The 17,738-nt window shown below is 37.4% G+C and overlaps 2 protein-coding genes across 5 annotated transcripts in view; one reads left to right on the top strand and one right to left on the bottom strand.

The window, feature by feature from the left end:
• Nucleotides 1-8,378, top strand: part of GFM2 (GTP dependent ribosome recycling factor mitochondrial 2) — a 51,200-nt gene extending 42,822 nt beyond the window's left edge. For 3 of the 4 annotated variants that reach the window (XM_017890571.1, XM_017890572.1, XM_017890573.1), the window contains 4 exons: nucleotides 3,522-3,701; nucleotides 3,885-4,000; nucleotides 7,005-7,187; nucleotides 7,820-8,378. In XM_017890571.1, coding sequence (XP_017746060.1) covers nucleotides 3,522-3,701; nucleotides 3,885-4,000; nucleotides 7,005-7,187; nucleotides 7,820-7,948 — 608 coding nt within the window. In that variant the 3' untranslated portion in view covers nucleotides 7,949-8,378. Of the gene's footprint in view, nucleotides 1-3,521; nucleotides 3,702-3,884; nucleotides 4,001-4,116; nucleotides 4,268-7,004; nucleotides 7,188-7,819 lie in introns of those variants that run through there. The other variant, XR_001888879.1, reaches the window with a different exon arrangement.
• The window catches only part of HEXB (hexosaminidase subunit beta), a 28,448-nt gene continuing 19,005 nt past the window's right edge, over nucleotides 8,296-17,738 (bottom strand). The window contains 9 exon segments of the mRNA XM_017890574.1: nucleotides 8,296-8,462; nucleotides 8,824-8,928; nucleotides 9,042-9,132; nucleotides 10,585-10,759; nucleotides 11,187-11,259; nucleotides 12,838-12,900; nucleotides 12,902-12,922; nucleotides 13,801-13,981; nucleotides 15,826-15,955. Of these exon segments, the coding sequence (XP_017746063.1) occupies nucleotides 8,405-8,462; nucleotides 8,824-8,928; nucleotides 9,042-9,132; nucleotides 10,585-10,759; nucleotides 11,187-11,259; nucleotides 12,838-12,900; nucleotides 12,902-12,922; nucleotides 13,801-13,981; nucleotides 15,826-15,955 (897 nt within the window). The 3' untranslated portion in view covers nucleotides 8,296-8,404.

Here is a 17,738-nt window from a genome sequence, read left to right as displayed (position 1 = left end):
AAAAAAAAAAAAAAAAAAAAAACGTTTAGGATAACCAGGTACTTTCAAGCTGCTCATTAGTTTGTGAAAAGTCCTGATGGTTACATTTCACTGAAACTTGAAAAATTAAGCAGAATACAGGAGCAAATAGCATGAGGAGTGCTCTTTCTGGACTGTTTATCTGGAAAAACTAAAAATGCTAGAGAACTCTAAGTAACAACTTTTAATATCTGAGCTGACTAGAATGTAATAGAATTTTCCAGAGGTCAAAAAGGAAGCAGGAGTAGTAATCTGGGAAAAGTCAGCAATATAGGCTATAGTTATTCTAGAAGAATCTGTAATCATCTCTAACTAGTGCTTGAGAGCCATATCCTCATGGAAAGAATTAACTAGGGAAAGTCCTTTCTGCAAAAGCAGAGGGCAAGGAAACTTGCTTGTCTGGCTCTATGGTAAGGGGACAAGGTTTCTGAGAATTTGTAATCATAGGCTTCTGATACAGGTCTTTAGCCTAAGTTCATAGAACCAGTGTGCCCTGAAAAACTCCAGACCAAGGAGAACTTAGTTCTTTAGTGTAAAGTGCTCATGGCTTGGTAGTATCCCAAGGAACCTGGAGAAAAGGGCTTCTCCAAAGACATCAATCAACCCAGGCCTCAAAGAAATGCCACACATGGCCAGGCGTGGTGTCTCACGCCTATAATCCCAGCACTTTGGGAAGCTGAGGCGGGCAGATCACGAGGTCAGGAGTTCAAGACCAGCGTGGCCAACATGGTGACCCCGTTTCTACTAAAAAAACAAAAACTAGCTGGGCATAGTGGCAAGTGCCTATAATCCCAGCTACTCAGGAGGCTGAGGCAGGAGAATTGCTTGAATCCCAGAGGTGAAGTTGCAGTGAGCCGAGATCGCGCCATTGCACTCCAGCCCAGGCAACAGAGCGAGACTCCATCTCAAAAAAAAAAAAAGAAGTCCCACACATAAAAGAATATTACTCACAATAAAATTCTCTTTAAATCACAAAACCATGAGAAAAAGCACAATGAGCAAAAAGGCAATAGAAACAATAGATAGTCACACCAGCAAAGGCTTCAGTTACTGGAGTTATGAGATGTAGAATATACAAATACTATCTTTGAAGAAATAAAAGAGGGGATGGAAAGTACAGTTGACCCTTGAACAACATGGGTTTGAAGTATGTGTGCAGGTCCAGTTATACATGGATTATTGTCCTGCCTCTGCCATCCCTGAGACAGCAAGCCAAACCCCTCTTTTTCTTACTCCTCAGGCTACTTAATGCAAAGATGACAAGGATAAAGACCTTTATGATGTTCTACTTTTACTTAGTAAATATATTTTCTCTTAGATTTTCTTGGTACATTTTCTTTTTTTCTAGTTTATTGTAAAAATACAATATAAAATACATATAACGTGTTAATTGACTATTTATTGGTTAAGACTGACTTCCTGTTAACAGTATTCTATAGTAGTTAAGTTTCAGGGGATTCAAAATTTACACATGGATTTTTGACTGCATAGGGGTTTGGCACCCCTAGCCACCACATTGTTCAAGGGCCACTTGTGTTAGTAATGAACAAGAAACTATCAAAACTAGGTGCAACGGGCACGATCTCTCACATATGTGGAATTTCTAAAAGTCGAACTTGCAGAACAGTAGAATGATGGCTACCAGAGGCTGAGGGTTGGAAAGCTGGGGAAAGGAGAGATGTTGATGAAGTGGGGTACGGAGTTTCAATTGGACAGGAGAAATAGGTTCTCATGATCTATTACACAGCATAGTGACTGTAGTTAATAATGTATATTTTAAATCTTCTTAGTACAAAGAAATAAGTTTTTTGACATGATAGATGTGTAAATTTGCCTGCTTTTTATCATTCCATGATGTATGCATGTATTGAAAGATTACAAACCCCATAAATATATACAATTATTTGTTAATTAAAAATGAAATAAAACATTAAAAGGATAATGGAATATCATGCTATGTGTAAGAGAGGAAATGGTCAAAAAATGATGGTGAGGGGGGTATATAAGGACACAGGAACCAGCTTGAAGAGACTCTGCTGGCCAAATCTGGATTAATTTGAATACCAAGATAAGTATAGACCATTGTGAAAAAATAATTTCTAAGTTCATACTTAGAATAATACATAGATAAATAGGGAAGAAGAGGGAGGGTTATTCCTTATAGTGGAATGCCAAGTGCTGACTGTTAGATGTTGGGGAGTAGGCTGGAATCGGAAAACAGTCCAGACGACTCTCACAAACGTGGAACAAAAAAATTGCCATATACATATAGCATAACAAATTCAAAATGAAGCAGAAGTAAACTATTGCTTAGGGATACATGTATATGTGATATAACACTAAAGAAAATAATGAGGATAATATATGATAGTGGTTGCTTCAGAAGGCATCTAGATATTGGTAATACTCTGTTTCTTTAGTAGTTTTAGGTTTCATGAATGCTCATTTTTAGCTTGTACATATATAAACATGTATATTTATATATAAACATATATATTGAGACAATGTCTTGTTCTGTTGAGCAGGCTGGCATACAATGGCAAGATCTTAGCTCACTGTAGCCTTGAACTCCTGGGCTCCAGCAATCCTCCCGCCTCAGCCTCCCAAGTAGCTAGGGCTACAGGTGTGCAGTACCACACCCAGCTAATTTTTATTTTTTTACGGAGACAGAGTCTTGCTACATTTGCCCAGTCTAGTCTCAAATTCCTGGCCTCAAGTAATCCTCCCACTTTGGCTTCCCAAAGTGCTGGGTGGGATTACAGGTGTGAGCCACCACACCTAAGCCTGTATAATTTTAAATAGAAAATGTTTCACAGTATAAACATGAGCTTGAAGAGGAATTATGAAGAATTATAGACTATAATTAATTCTTAGTTTTGATTTGGGCCATGAGTCAGTGCATTACATGGCCCCTCACATAAATACGGCATACTTCTGTTTTAGTAAAATATTGGAGATTGTTGGTTGTTGGCAAATAAGAGATACTGTTTTCAGTCTTACCAAAAACATTTTACTAGTTTTTTGGGAAAGAAATAGTAAACAGTAAGTGCATAAAGTATTGCTGGAAAAATACGCAATGTAAAACTTTTGTGGGTTGTCAGGATTTAGAGTTAATTTTCATTAGCTTACCTTTTGTACTTTTAAAGGTTTTATCATTTAATTTTTATTTACAAGTTTGTAACTAAAAGGATTTCAATCACCTACAAGACGTTTTGAAAAGTTTAAAAGTATAATCTTCGTAACATGTGCCTCAGCATACCTTAATGTTAAAACAAGAGGTGATACAGAGCAGGTTTTTAATATTGATCAACATAGAAGCGGATGCTTTGTTGGTAGAGCTCTTTACTCTGATTTTTACACTGTATTTAGTGCCATTGTTAATATTCTCTCCCACTTTTATCTTGTATGAGACCCTGAGCTTGTTGATGATAATTTTGCTGTTTATAGCACCTTGATACCTTTCCAGAATTAATTCTGAGGTACCATATTCAATTTGTTTATAGATACCTTAGATAGAACTTTAGGAGATAAAAGGCATCTGGTGACCGTAGAAGTGGAAGCAAGGCCAATTGAAACATCGTCTGTTACGCCAGTGATTGAGTATGCTGAAAGTATCAGTGAAGGCCTCTTGAAGGTCTCCCAAGAGGCCATTGAAAGTGGAATTCACAGCGCATGCCTCCAAGGTAAGGCACTCAGATGAGAGTAAGCATTAGTATCACACTCAACCATTTAATCATCCTTATATTATAGATTATTTCAGTCTTTTTCCTAACTTTGTTAGTGTTTTCTCCCTATTCCTTTGCACTTCTCATTACTTCTCACTACACATCAAGCATAGTATGATACAATTTTTTTCCCTTGTCTAGGACCATTGCTTGGATCCCCAGTTCAAGATGTAGCAATTACTTTACATTCCCTGACAATTCATCCTGGTACCTCCACAACTATGATTTCTGCCTGTGTCTCAAGATGTGTGCAAAAGGTATAGAACTATCCTAATCTTTATGGCTTTCAGGTGACAGTTTTCTGAGTATAGTACCACTGATCTTGCAGACAGCTGTGTTTACAGAGCCTTATCTTGTGTCTTTGCCTCCTCAGCCTTGTGGTCAACAAGAGTTCTTATCATGGAGAATCTTTTGATTTCTTAATCACCAGGCTTTTATTTCAAAGAGGATCTTATACTCTGATAAAGAGACAAGCTTCCTTAAGTGGCATTTCTGCTTTCCCATCCCTGACAGAGGCAAGAATGGTAGGTTTGACTGGAAGACAGATCTGAGGCTAGCTTGGCCCAAGATGGACTGTAATCTAAAGAACATTAAAGATCCAATATGGTTCCAATTTTGGAGATTGTTATTCAAATAAGATTGCTTTAGTGCTTGCTTCAGCAGCACATATACTAAAATTGGAATGATACAGAGAAGATTAGCATGGCCCTGCACAAGGATGACATGCAAAGTCATGCAGAGTTCCATATTATTTCTCTACTTATATTAAATTATAAGATTGCTTTAATCAAGGACCATTGAAACCAGTTAAGTCCCACTGAATAACAGATTCAGGCTTAAGCACCTTCTCTTCTCAAAGCATCAAGCAATGTGGTCTTCTTGGTATGGTTATCTGGGGAGTTTGTCCTTAAGTGTCATGGACTCTCCACTTCCTGCCTCATTAACCTACCAGAACTGGATTAACTCCCAGGAGTGTGGTATGCTGAATGCTGATTCCATGCATTCCTCTCAGCATTGAACTACCCTAATTTTTTAAGTGATTGATTTTGCATTATTTATACTTGCTTTTATAGCCATTTTCTAATACTTGGACTGTGTTTGAGACCCAATTTTCTATAATTGTACTTGAATCTATAATTACAAAGTTAATTTAAGTATCCCAAGCCCCTGACCTAAGAAAGCCAAACTTAATATCTCTTTCACATGAGTTTAAATTTGTACTTCTTAAATAGCTTTTGATTAAAACAAAGCTTTGAAAAAATAGTTTTAAATATTGTTCACTTAATAGTTAGAAATGGTTTACGCTCAAGTAGTTATGACTATATTATTGAGAAATTCACCCTCAAGTAATTGTTTTTTTTTTTTTTTTTTTTTTTTTTAAAAGAGACAAGGCCTCACTATCTTGCCCATGCTGGTCTTGAACTCCTGGGCTCAAGCAATCTGCCCACCTCAGCCTCCGAAACCCAAAGTGGTAGGATTATAGGTTGTGAGCCACCATCATTGCCTGTCCCCAAGTAATTTTAAAGTTTATGGGAATCTGAAAATAATGTTTCTAAATTGACCCCAAGCCCCAATATATTGGCCTGTCCTTGAAAGTGTAACATGTCTTCTAAAATAAAGTCTGTATTTCTGTGTTCATTCACCTTTTTAATAAGATTATGCCAGAGAACAAGAATTAACTTTATGGGGGCTTACATTTAGTCTTTAGTTTTAATTCATTACTTCAAACAAAATACTCCTAATGGAAGTACTGCTACCCTTGTTAAGCTTCTTGTAATGGGGAGTCTCCTTCTATCTGCTTGTAGGTGCTTCATGTATTTATTGAGTCATCTGTGTTGTGCTTAAGTTCACCAGGCACTGAGAAGGACACAAATAGGATTAGATTTTATTCTACCTAAAGGAGCTTGTGATTTCGTAAGGGAATTAAATATAACTAAAGTATTAGGTAAAATGGGCAAATGCCATGAAAGTAGGAAGCAGGGAATTGGGGAAGATTCTTGGAAAGATTTATATTTGAGCTGAGATGATTTTGGAGGACTTGGGCACGGTGGGGGACCTTCCAGACAGAGATAAGAGTCCTTTTAACTGTATTATCAGATGAAGGCAGGGGAGTCGTGTGTTGAAAAAGTAAAATAGTGTCAGACTGTAGAGAAACCTTTAAAAACTACATTAAAGAGTTTGAACTTTGTTCTGAGAATGGTGGAGCATAATTTAAAGGTTTTGAAGGGAGAAGTATCAAAGTACAGAAGGAATTTGAATAGGGAAGAGATAGTTGAGGACAGGAAATGGACGAAGTTTGACCTAGGATACCAGCAATAGGAACAGCGGAAAAAAAAATCTTACAGCTTACTTGGGGAAAAGGAAGTCAAAGGTGAACTGAAGACTACTGATGTCATCATAAGAAAAAGGGATGTGTGTAGAAGTGTTTGGAAAAGAAAATGATGAGCTCAGTGTGGGACATGTTGGAGAGCTGTAGATATTCAGACACTATCCCAAAGCAGGCCAATGGTGTACAAGACAGGAGTACTCAAACTATGGGCTGCATAGGATTTAAAGTTTTTGAGGAAGCCATGTTGAAGGTGTTTTTGAAGCTCTCCAGATAGGTAATATTGCCAGGGAAAAATTATGAAAAGAGGACTAAGAACAGTTCTGTGAGCATGGTATGCCCTAGATACACAGAATTCAATCCTTTTCTTTATTGTAGCAGTTTTTTCTCTTAATTTTTATATCTTTTTCAATTCCATTATTTTATTCTGAAAGGCATTTTCAGTTTCCACAGTCTTTATATGCGTATTCTTCTTGGCCTTTGAAATCTAAGATTCTAAATAAGAAAAGATTTCACATAATGTTTCTATTACCTTATTGCATTACATTTTTCCAAGCTCTCCCCTTTATTGCTATCTATGGCATGTGGCATGGCATGGATTGTAATTATAGACATCAGGAACAGCAACATGAGTTTTAAATATGAACAAATGCATCTTTGAAAGGGGAGGACTTCTGTGACTCTGACCACATGTTCACAGTCATTTTTTTATAATCAGAGTTTGCTAAACACCCCTCCTTGCATACCATACAAAAGATCTATAAATTATCATGCTTATTATACCAGCAAATATTGTAGTTGTTGACGTCTTATAAAATGTTACCTTTAAAGGGAGAGTTAAAGCAAGCTTATGTCTTTTTGTATGAGCTCTAGGCTTAAGAGTATGGGCAGTATTTATTTATGAAAGATAAGTTAACATTCTTTAATTTCTTTAGGCTCTGAAGAAAGCTGATAAGCAAGTTTTGGAGCCTCTGATGAGTCTTGAGGTTACAGTAGCTAGAGATTATCTCAGCCCTGTCCTGGCAGATCTGGCACAAAGAAGAGGAAACATTCAGGAAATTCAGACTCGCCAGGACAACAAAGTTGTTATTGGATTTGTTCCCTTAGCAGATATTATGGTAAGTACTTTGTAACGGAAAAGTACATATTCTTCTTAATTCAGGGGATATAATATGCCAGTGAATAGACAATCAGTAACCTAAAAGAAACATTAAGGCTTTGATTTAGGGAATAAATGTTAAGTTTCAACCAGCAGGAATGGTTAGGACTTTGAATTTAAATTGTTGGGAAATCCAGGGATTCTACCATTACAAGGGGGTATTTGTAGTCCTACAAAGCTTGAGATGTGCTGTACCAAAATGTGGTGCCAGTCTATATGATCATTTTTTCCCTGCCAAGCATTTATCTTACTTCTACCATTGTCAGTTTTAAGGCAAGTTATCATTCTTCTCCCCTATCAGCCTTTTCTGCTCCAGGACAGGCACCTGGGTTGCCAGCAGAGTAGTAGGAAGGGCACAGCCATCTAACAAATACGTCTGTAGCATACTTGCACTACTCTGCTTTCTGTCCTCGATATTTTTATATCTAACTTACCCTGAAAAAAGTTAAATGATCTGTTTGAAGGAAGTGATATAGCTAAGTCACATGAGTGGCAACATCACTTTCCCCTAATAGTCAAAAGATAATCAGCAGGAAGAGAAACTTGAGGCTTAAATTTGATAATATAAGTGACCTAAATTATTTTGCTTAGGGTTATTCAACTGTGCTTCGAACGCTAACATCAGGCTCAGCTACTTTTGCCTTAGAACTATCTACTTATCAAGCCATGAATTCTCAAGATCAAAATACACTGCTCAACCGGAGAAGTGGTTTGACCTAAATGTTTTAGTTTTTGGAGAGAAATTCAGGAGCACCTAGCTACTTCATTTTCAGTAAGAACAATTTTTATTGCACAAATAAAGTACTGTTTCAGTACATTTAGAAAACTAGATAAAAGATATAACTTAAGCTTTGATAGTGGCGCTGGAGCCACCCGTTTTAATTTAATGAGAAATATGCTTTGATGTTTAAAGCCACTGTACCTGAATCATGCTGTTCATCTATGAAATTACTATTAGTAGCAAACACTCAACTCTTTGGAAGAGTGCTATCACGAAGGTGTCTTTAAGCTTATCTCAAGAAAGATGCCAGGCCTCCATATGTAATAAGAAATAAGAGGGTCAAAGGTTCAATCAATAAAAATATTTTATTCAAAAAAGTCTAATATCTTATTTTACGTGATTTCAAAATAAAGTTGACTGTAGTACAGATTGCTGTGCCTTGTTCCCCTCCATTTTTACACGTTCTCATGGTTACAATATCCAGCATAAAGAGGTTGTGCAGCTATTCCACGTCTGTAGATAGATAACATGAATAAAGATATTTTAGGTATCATTTATGTCATCTTAGAAATTTACATTAGAATCACTAAATCACAGCATTACTGAAAATAAGGGAAGAAAATTAAAGCAACTCAAGATGGAGTTCGAAGTTACACCAAAATTTTTTGTATCTATAAAACAGTCGTAAGTCTGAATATATCTTCTTTACAGGTATTATTACCTACAAAAAAATAATTCCTGGTTTCTTCTCATTATTTCTTAGGTAACACACATTTCTATTTATAGCAAAAGAAACTAGCTAACACTGAATAGGAAGGCTACAAATCACACTGGACTTAATAGTATCCTAGCTTGAGAAACAAATATTTCTTACTCGACCATCCTGCAACGGTGCCTTGTCAGTCTGTCATAGGCGCCATCCATATCTCTGACATCTTTGGAGCTCCAGAGTCTCTCACCAACAGCACTTGCCCGAGGCCTAAAATTTAAACCACACGTCCCCCCAAGCAGTTTATGTTTAGTACTTTTGTGTTTAGATGGAGAAGGAAAGCTAAGGCACCTTAATTCTTAAATGTTATGTAAATCCCATACCATAATCTTGGAGTGAGGTTAGTTGCATCCACATATTCTCCCCATAGACAAGCTTCTCCACCAATGAAAAGTTGTTTCTGTTCCTGAGTACCTAAATTAAAATCATTGAATTGATATAAGTTCAGAAGCTCAAAGCTTGTGCACAGAGGCAATATTAATTTCTTCATCAAGATTTGTTTCCTCTGTCTTTATCCTAGGGCAACATTTCTCTACTGTGGTCAGCAGGACCTTGGGAGATGTTAATGGTTGTGGCACAAAAAAGGTGGCCCCTCTTCCCCCCTCCCAAAAAATAATGGTTGCAAACTTTATTCCCAGCCCTGACCCATGGTTCACAGTGTGTGTTAGCCCCATAGATTAACGTAGTGGGCCAGTATTAAACAGTTTTATTTTGGTTGTATGCAAACTTATCTGGACACCAGAAACCATTTTTCAAATCCCTGGTTGTCTATTTAGTAGTGTGCCAGGGAACATAAGTTGGAATACTAGTTTTTTAGTGGACTGTGACCATTCCTGCCTTTAATTTCTACCTCTTGGCATTTAAAACAAAAATTGATTACTTAATTTTTTTTTTTTTTTTTTTTTGAGATGGAGTCTCACTTGGTCACCCAGGCTGCAGTGTGGTGGCACAATCTTGGCTCACTGCAACCTCCTGGGTTCAAGAAATTCTCCGCCTAAGCCTCCCGAGTAACAGGGATTACAGGTACCCACCCCCATGCCCAGCTAATTTTTGTATTTTTAGTAGAGATGGAGTTTCACCATCTTGGCCAGGCTGGTCTTGAACTCCTGGCCTCATGATCCACCTGCCTCAGCCTCCCAAAGTGCTGGGATTACAGGCATAAGCCACTGCACCCAGCCACTTAATGCTTTTTAAAAATCAGTAATTATCACTTTTTGATCCTCATAAAATTCATTGTATATAAAATTACCAATTAATAAGACCTATGGTTCTGAAACTTTTTTAAATACCAAAATCCCTTTTCAAGGATTTTGTACTAAAGGCTGATGTACAAAATTGGACAAAGTAGAATGTTCTTTATGAAGGGGATCTGACAGCCTGAAGCGCCACCCTTCAGATGTCCCCTCCTGTCCCATCCACCAAGGATTCTACTCCTCAGAATCCTAAGACAACACAGCCTGAAATCCACTGAACTAAAACTGTAGCTTTGGTTAGGTGTCTTACATTGGAGAAGCAGTTCAGAAGAGGGCATATAAGGTTAATGCAATCAAATAGCTTTAGAATGTAGAGAGTGAGGCGTCATCACTGAAAATGGAGATAAAATCTAGGGGGATCTATAATACTTTCGAAGTTCTTGAATTTAGGCAACTATATGGTTTTTTGAGAGTTTGATACTGAGCTTAAAAAAAGTACATAAAATCAAGGATCAAACATAAAAGATAGGTAGGTGGTAGGTGATATCTAGGTAAGGATTTCTGGGGTGGGAGGTTAGGGAAGAAAACTCATAAAACAAAGGTAACAATGGTTGCTTCACTTACCATCAGCTTCACAGTAACCCACAACACGCGGACCAACTGCTTCACTTACCAGCAAAATCAAGAGGTTCCACTTTATAGTATTTCCTCCAATCTTGTCCATAACTAATCAAATCTAAGTACCAAGGAGCAGAAAGGATTACAGGCAAGCCAGATGCTGTGACTTTGCTGAGTTCCTCAGGATACGCGTTGTCTTTCCATACTTCAACTATTGTGCCCGGCACAAGCTATTAACGTTACAAATTGCAATACATATTATTAAGCGTAGAACATAGTAGATGAAATTGAAAGTTTAAGGCATTATTACTAGCAACATAATTTTCTAAGATCCTTAAAAATCTGCACTTCCTTTTTCCCCTTCAGAGTTAGTGCCATGTGATACTCATTTTAGAGACTTAAAATGAAGTTTCATCCACCTTAAGTTTGGATATTTAACTTTTGCTTATATATGGATACCACTTAGGTTCAGTTAACTAAGGCTGAGACTTGCATTTTAGTCTCATTTCTACCAAACTTACCTTGGAACTATGAGGTCCAAAGTGGTCACTAACCACACTGGAAAGGTAATACTAGTAGTTAGACTTGCAAATTCCCAGTTGCCCCAAGAAAAATAATTCTCTTACATTGATCAGATGCAGTCTTCACAATGCTCACCTTCACTTTATCATCAAAAACCTCCTGCCAGACAATGGATCCCTTGTTTATGGTTGCAATAATATCCAAAACCCTAGTATTACAAAAAAATTATAGTTATTTTAGATCACAAGCTTAACAATCTATTTAAAACATGTACATTTTCTATCAAGGATTTCTTGCATTTTGAGAGGTGCCTTTCAGTATAGTACAGCTTTATAGCAGAAGCAGCTAAAGTTGGGAAGTGTCACAAGTACTTCCTCCTTTTTAGCACATGATATAGAACCTAACATAGTTTGGGGGTTTAATAATCATTTGCTGAATGAATGAGTTAAACATACCCCTAAGATAGGGAGAAGTGGCCTCAAATTGAGTTGGTAGGCAACTCAGGAAATTGTATAGGCAGCAATCTGTTAAAATTTTATGGCTGTCTTAAAATGATAGGGACCATGATCTAGCCTGTCATATCACATAAATTACATGTAAAAGTTGCTGACAATCAGTCCACAAATATTTACAGATACTTAGACAATGCCAGGTGCTCTGCAGATAAATTAAATGCATTACACAAAAAGCTGAATAGGCAAAGGCTGGAACCTGGGCTTGCCAAATAAATGGTACGGCATAAGGGTTGGCAACTACAGCTTGCAGACTGTTTTTGTATGTCTCATGGGCTAAGAATGGTTTTTATATTTGTAAAGCATTTTTTTTTTTAAGTTTTAAAATTTGAGTTTTTGGTTTATTTTTTTAACTTAAAAGAAAATTGTATGTGGCCCATGAAGCCTAAAATCTTTACTCTCTGGCCCTTTACAGAAAAAGTTTGCCAATCCCTGTAGAGAACAGCATGGTCTAGTAGAACTTCCTGGGATGGAAATGTATATATATGCACTTTTCAGTATGGCAGTCACTAGCCTCAGCTGGCTACTGAACACTTGACATGTGGCTAATGCAACTGAGTAGCTGAATTTTTAACTTTCATTAATTTTAATTAATTTATATATGGACAGACACCTGTGGCTATGGCTACTGTATTGGGTAGCACAGCTATATAGTAAAATAAATGCTCCTGAAATTGACAAAATGGAATGAATTCCAGGTGAAGACTTCACAGGGTAGCCAGGGCTTCAAGCTGAGTTTTACTGATTGATTGATTGATTGAAACAGAGTCTCACTCTGTTGCCCAGGCTGGAGTACAGAGTGCAGTGGTGTGATCTTGGCTCACTGCAACCTCCACCTCCCAGGAGATTCTCTCTCAGCCTCCCAAGTAGCTGGGATTACAGGCACCCACCACCACGCCTGGCTAATTTTTGTATTTTTAGTAGAGATGGGGTTTCACGGTGTTGGCCAGGCTGGTCTCACACTCCTGGCCTCCGGTGATCTGCCTGCCTTGGCCTCCCAAAGTGCTGGGATTACAGGCGTGAGTCACCATGCCCAGCCCAAGCTGAATTTTTAGAACAGATGACTGCCTTCCTATATTTCAACAGCTATTAGAAAATACTTGGAGTTACCATGTTACTGATTTAAAGCAAGCAGTGGGTATTGCTTCTTTTAGTGATTTTTCACATCTACACTTAGGCAAAGGATGTAGAGAAAATGTAAAAATAAAGCACATTGCTAAATAAACTTTTACAAAAGCATTAATAAAACAGAAATAGGCTTTCAAACAACTTACTTTTGAATGTAGAAAGATTCTAGTTTTTTAAAATCTTTGCCAAAGCCTTTTGCTTCATGAAATCTTGAATTTTGGATTTGATTCCCTGCAGCAAAGAGTGATTAAAATTTCATTAGAAGTTTGATATGCTCACTTTATTATTTAAAGCAGTATATATCCTTAATATCAGTTGTGCAGACTTAAAACTATTAAAGTTTGTAGGTAGTAAAAGAAGCCTAAAACTTAATTACAAGTTATCTTAATTATCCATTGCAAACAGTTTTTTCAAGAAGCTGACTTCCTATAAAATGGCTTTCTTTACCTTACCACCTTTCTCCTCCATCTAAAGCTATTTGCAGAGAGAACTTTTATTTGAAAAATCTTTCCTATTTAATCATCGATTGCCCTCTTTCACTAAAGTTGTTCTCATTTCACAGTAGTCTTTTTTTGAATCTCCATTTTCTTCTGCATCTTGTTTTCCCTTAAGCTTTACTTTGCCATACCACCCAAATGCACATTCTACAAAAATCTACCATCTCAGGAGTCATGTTGCCCAGTTTAACCCTTACAAGCAGGCATGTTACTCTTAAGTCTTCCTTATGGTATGGAGCCCTCTACAGCTACTTCAGTGCAACAGGTTTTTTATTCTTTTTTTTTTTTTTTTTGAGATGGAGTCTGATTCTGTCACCCAGTCTGGAGTACAGTGGCATGATCTCAGCTCACTGCAGTATCTTCCTCCCAGGTTCGAGATATTCTGCCTCAGCCTCCTGAGTAACTGGGATTACAGGCACCTGCCACCAAGCCCAGCTACTTTTTGTATTTTTAGTAGAGACTGGGTTTCACAGTGTTGGCCAGGCTGGTCTTGAACTCCTGACCTCATGATCCTCCCACCTCGGCCTCCCAAAGTGCTGGGATTACATGCTTGAGCCACCGCACCCAGCCTCTTTTTTTTTTTTTAAAAGAGGTTTTAAGGAATCATCTTACCAACATTTAAATTCCACTTCATCTCCTCCCAAATGAATGAATTGATCTGGAAACACCTCACTAATTTCTTTGAAAAATGTAGTAAGGAAGCTGTATGTTGTATTCAGAGTAGGGTTTATAGGTCCAAAAGAGTTCAACTTGTTTTGTCTACTGTAACACGGAGTCAGGAGGTCTTTCTGACCTAGAAGAAAATATAATTAAGATTCTTTTAAAAAGAAGTGAACTCATTATAAAGATCTGGTTTTCCACGTGATTTTATTATGTCATTTTATTGAAGCTACAAGATTATATACACAAAAGATGAGCATGTTTACTAAGAGCTAGTAATTTCTTCCAAATAAGAAGGAAATGTTTCCTGAATCCTGTCTCTTTGCCTCTGTTTCCCATTATATCTGAGATTTTATCTATGTCAAATGTTAACTACCAAATCTTCAGTTTGCCTCAACCCTTTTTCTTGAGCTTCAATTCATATTTCAAATTCCTTGCTGGATACAACTGGAAATCCTAACTGTACTTCAAATACAAGATAACAAAACACACCATCTGCAATCCCTAAGCTCCCTTTCTCTAGCTTCTGATTTTCGTATTCTAGCAAGGGTACCATCATCATCCTAGAGTATATACCTCTTCTCTCTCCTGGAGTCCATCAGTTGCCAAGTTCCATGGATAGTTCCAGAATGTCTCTCAGTTCTGTCCATTATTTTCCATTCCCACTATCACCCTCCTGGTCCAGAACTCCAATCTGTCACTTTCCCAAAGGTTTTCCAAAAGTGTGGTTCCTATCACGTTACTCCTCTGCTCAGAAATGTTCACTGGTTTCCAGTGTGTCCTGATGAAGTTCACATTCCTCACCAAAGACCCTCTAATGTACTCTTCCAGATTTACCTCTCACTATTCCCCATGTCTACTCTAATAATATTGAGCAATTAAAAATGTTGGTACTGTACTATGTGCTTTACATTATTTAAGTCTCAAAAATATTACATGATAGCTACTACTAATTCTCATTTTAGAGCTGGAGAAACTAAAGATGAGATATTATAACTTGCCCAATGTCACCTAGTTTATAACGGCAGAAGCAAGATTCAAACCCAAGCTGTCTGGCTCCAAAGCCAAAGTTCTAATCATCGCCCTATAATGCCTCCTACTCTGCTACACTCTACTGCAGCTACATACCTGTCAAGCATATCTTACACTTTTTGCACACCTTTCCTTATGCCATTTCCTCTGCCAGAAACATGAATATATTCTGTGATCACTCAAAAGCATTTTAAGTGTCACCTCATCTGTGAAACCATTTCTTGAATTCACTTATGTTCTACTTTTTGTAATCACTTTTTGTTTTCTTTTATTCCCTTTTTTATACTTCAGGCAGTACCTAATCACAATGACTTGCTCACAGTAGACACATAGTAGTTACTGAATTGTATCTGTCAATAGCGTTACTGATAGACCCATCACAATTAAGAACAAAATGAGCAAACACTAGGTCATAAAATAAATGCAGTACCTCAAACATTTACTTTTGCAACTTATAAAATACAACTCCTGGCCAGGCGCAGTGGCTCACGCCTATAATCCCAACACTTTGGTAGGCCAAGGTGGGCCAATCATGAAGTCAGGAGATCAAGACCATCCTGGCTAAAATGGTCTCTACTAAAAATACAAAAAATTAGCGTGGTGGCAGGTGCCTGTAGTCCCAGCTACTCAGGAGGCTGCGGCAGGAGAATCGCTTGAACCTGGGAGGCAGAGGTTGCAGTGAGCCAAGATCACACCACTGCACTCCAGCCTGAGCAATGTAGCGAGACTCCATCTCAAAAAACAAAACAAAAAAATTAGCTGGGCATGGTGGTGCATGCCTGTAGTCCCAGGTACTCAGGAGGCTGAGACAGGAAAATTGCTTGATCCTGGGAGGTGGAGGTTGCAATAAGCCAAGATTGTACCACTGCACTCCAGCCTGGGTGACAGAGCAAGACTCCATCTCAAAAAATAAAAAATAAGATAAAATAAAATACAACTCCTTACCTTTTCCCCAAGATAGTGTATGCCCAGGGGTATCAAATTCTGGCAGGACTCGAATTCCTCGTAATCTGGCATATTCAATCACCATACGGACATCATTTGGTGTATAAACATGAGACAAAGAATAGCTTCCCTGTAAAAGTCATATTTATTCAAGTTAAAATGTACAATGTAGATTTGATCCTGGAAATTAACAATTGTGCTTGCATTTGATATCTGACAGCAAATTTTTTCATTATGACAATGTATTAGTTTCATGTGGTATTAGAGGACTCATTTAAAAATAATATAGGGCCATAGTTTCAGGAGTAGGAAATTTCAGAAAGATAATTTCTACTAAGTCACACATACTCAAAGGATGATAGCCGTTTTGGGGCTTTTGTCAAATCATTTGTTTACCATATTTTAGCAATAAATTCTCAGTATACTTTGGGCTAATCCCAGATTTACTGGTAGAAATGTCTGTCTCCATCAGTGCCTCCTGTTTCAAGAGTGTCTACTATCATGCTGTTTCAACTTCCATGTAAGCATACAACAAAACAAATGTCTCCAAAGTGAGACTTCTGAAAACACTGCTCTTGTCAATTTTAGAGTAAAAATGTACACCTTATTACAAAGCATAGCTATTGTCCTGCAAAGGACTGTCAGCTTCAATTACTATCAGCTTGAAAAATTCCCATATAGACTCTGTAATAAGTGACTTGGTTTATTAATGATTACCTCAGTCCCTTTATAGGTCACTTGAAAAATTAGAACTCAATATTGTTTGTAACTAAAGTTCTATCAAAGCTATTCCTTAGCACATTTCTCAAACTATGGGCTATAAATGCTCAATGGCAGAAAAGTAGTCTTGTCTCCCAGCACCGCAAATCAAATTTCTATCAAGACTAGATTTAACTACCAGTTTATAGTAAATACCGGGACATGTTAATTGACACTATGGGGTGCTATCAGCAAAACCCAGACTGTGGGAAACTGTAGGACACATGACTCAGTTTCTTCAACAACAACAAATTACAGGAGAAAAAGGTGGGGAGAGGGGACACATAGATCAAAAGAGAATTACTAGACATTAACTCACCACAGTTAATGGAGTTTATTTGTATCCCACTGCACGTTTTTTAAAATAATGTAAATATTGACTGGCTGTCTAGATTACTGTTAATTTTTTAGCTGCAATCATGTATTATGGCTATTTTTTCTTAAAGAACAGGCCTTTTTACAGTGAGATATGATGATGGATTTTATTCAAAACAACAGGATGGGGCAGGGCTTGTGCAGGAGTTTAAGTGATATAAGATTGACCATGTATTCATGTTTGAACCTGTGTGATCAGAACATGGGAATTCATTAAACTATTCTATATCTGTATATGTTTGAAATTTGCCATAATAAAAAGTAAAACAAAAGGAAACAAAAACATAAGTGCTGTTAGCACATTTTAGCCTACATACATAACACTGGAGAACGTTTGGGAATTACGGCCAGAGGACAGAATTTAGAGTCCTGGCTCTGTCCCGTCCTAACCACAACTTTAGACAAGGCGCATCATTTCTCTGGATGTCAGGTACCTTCTTTGTATTACAGGGATATTAAACTAGGGGACACTGAGGGTCCCTCCCAGCTCCACTGGTCCATAATACAGTCAATTTGAACACTGTTAACTGAGACTACCATTATTTTCTAAGAAAACACTCTCACCTCTAAAATTCCCTACTTCATGTAGTTTCTCAGAGAAAAATAGTCATTTATGGATTTCCAAACAATTATGTTTAAAACAAATACACTGTTGGACAACTTGATAAATATATTATCTTAACCATATGTAATTTGAGAATTATTCAGGGCTTCTACCTTAAGATGTTAAATTTCAATTTATACTTCCCCAGAGATTGTTTATATTCTCAATAACAATT

This window comes from Rhinopithecus bieti, unplaced genomic scaffold (genome assembly GCF_001698545.2).
Source record: "Rhinopithecus bieti isolate Rb0 unplaced genomic scaffold, ASM169854v2 scaffold_18354, whole genome shotgun sequence".
In the NCBI taxonomy this organism is placed as follows: domain Eukaryota; kingdom Metazoa; phylum Chordata; class Mammalia; order Primates; family Cercopithecidae; genus Rhinopithecus; species Rhinopithecus bieti.
This window is presented reverse-complemented; position numbering and strand designations above follow the sequence as displayed.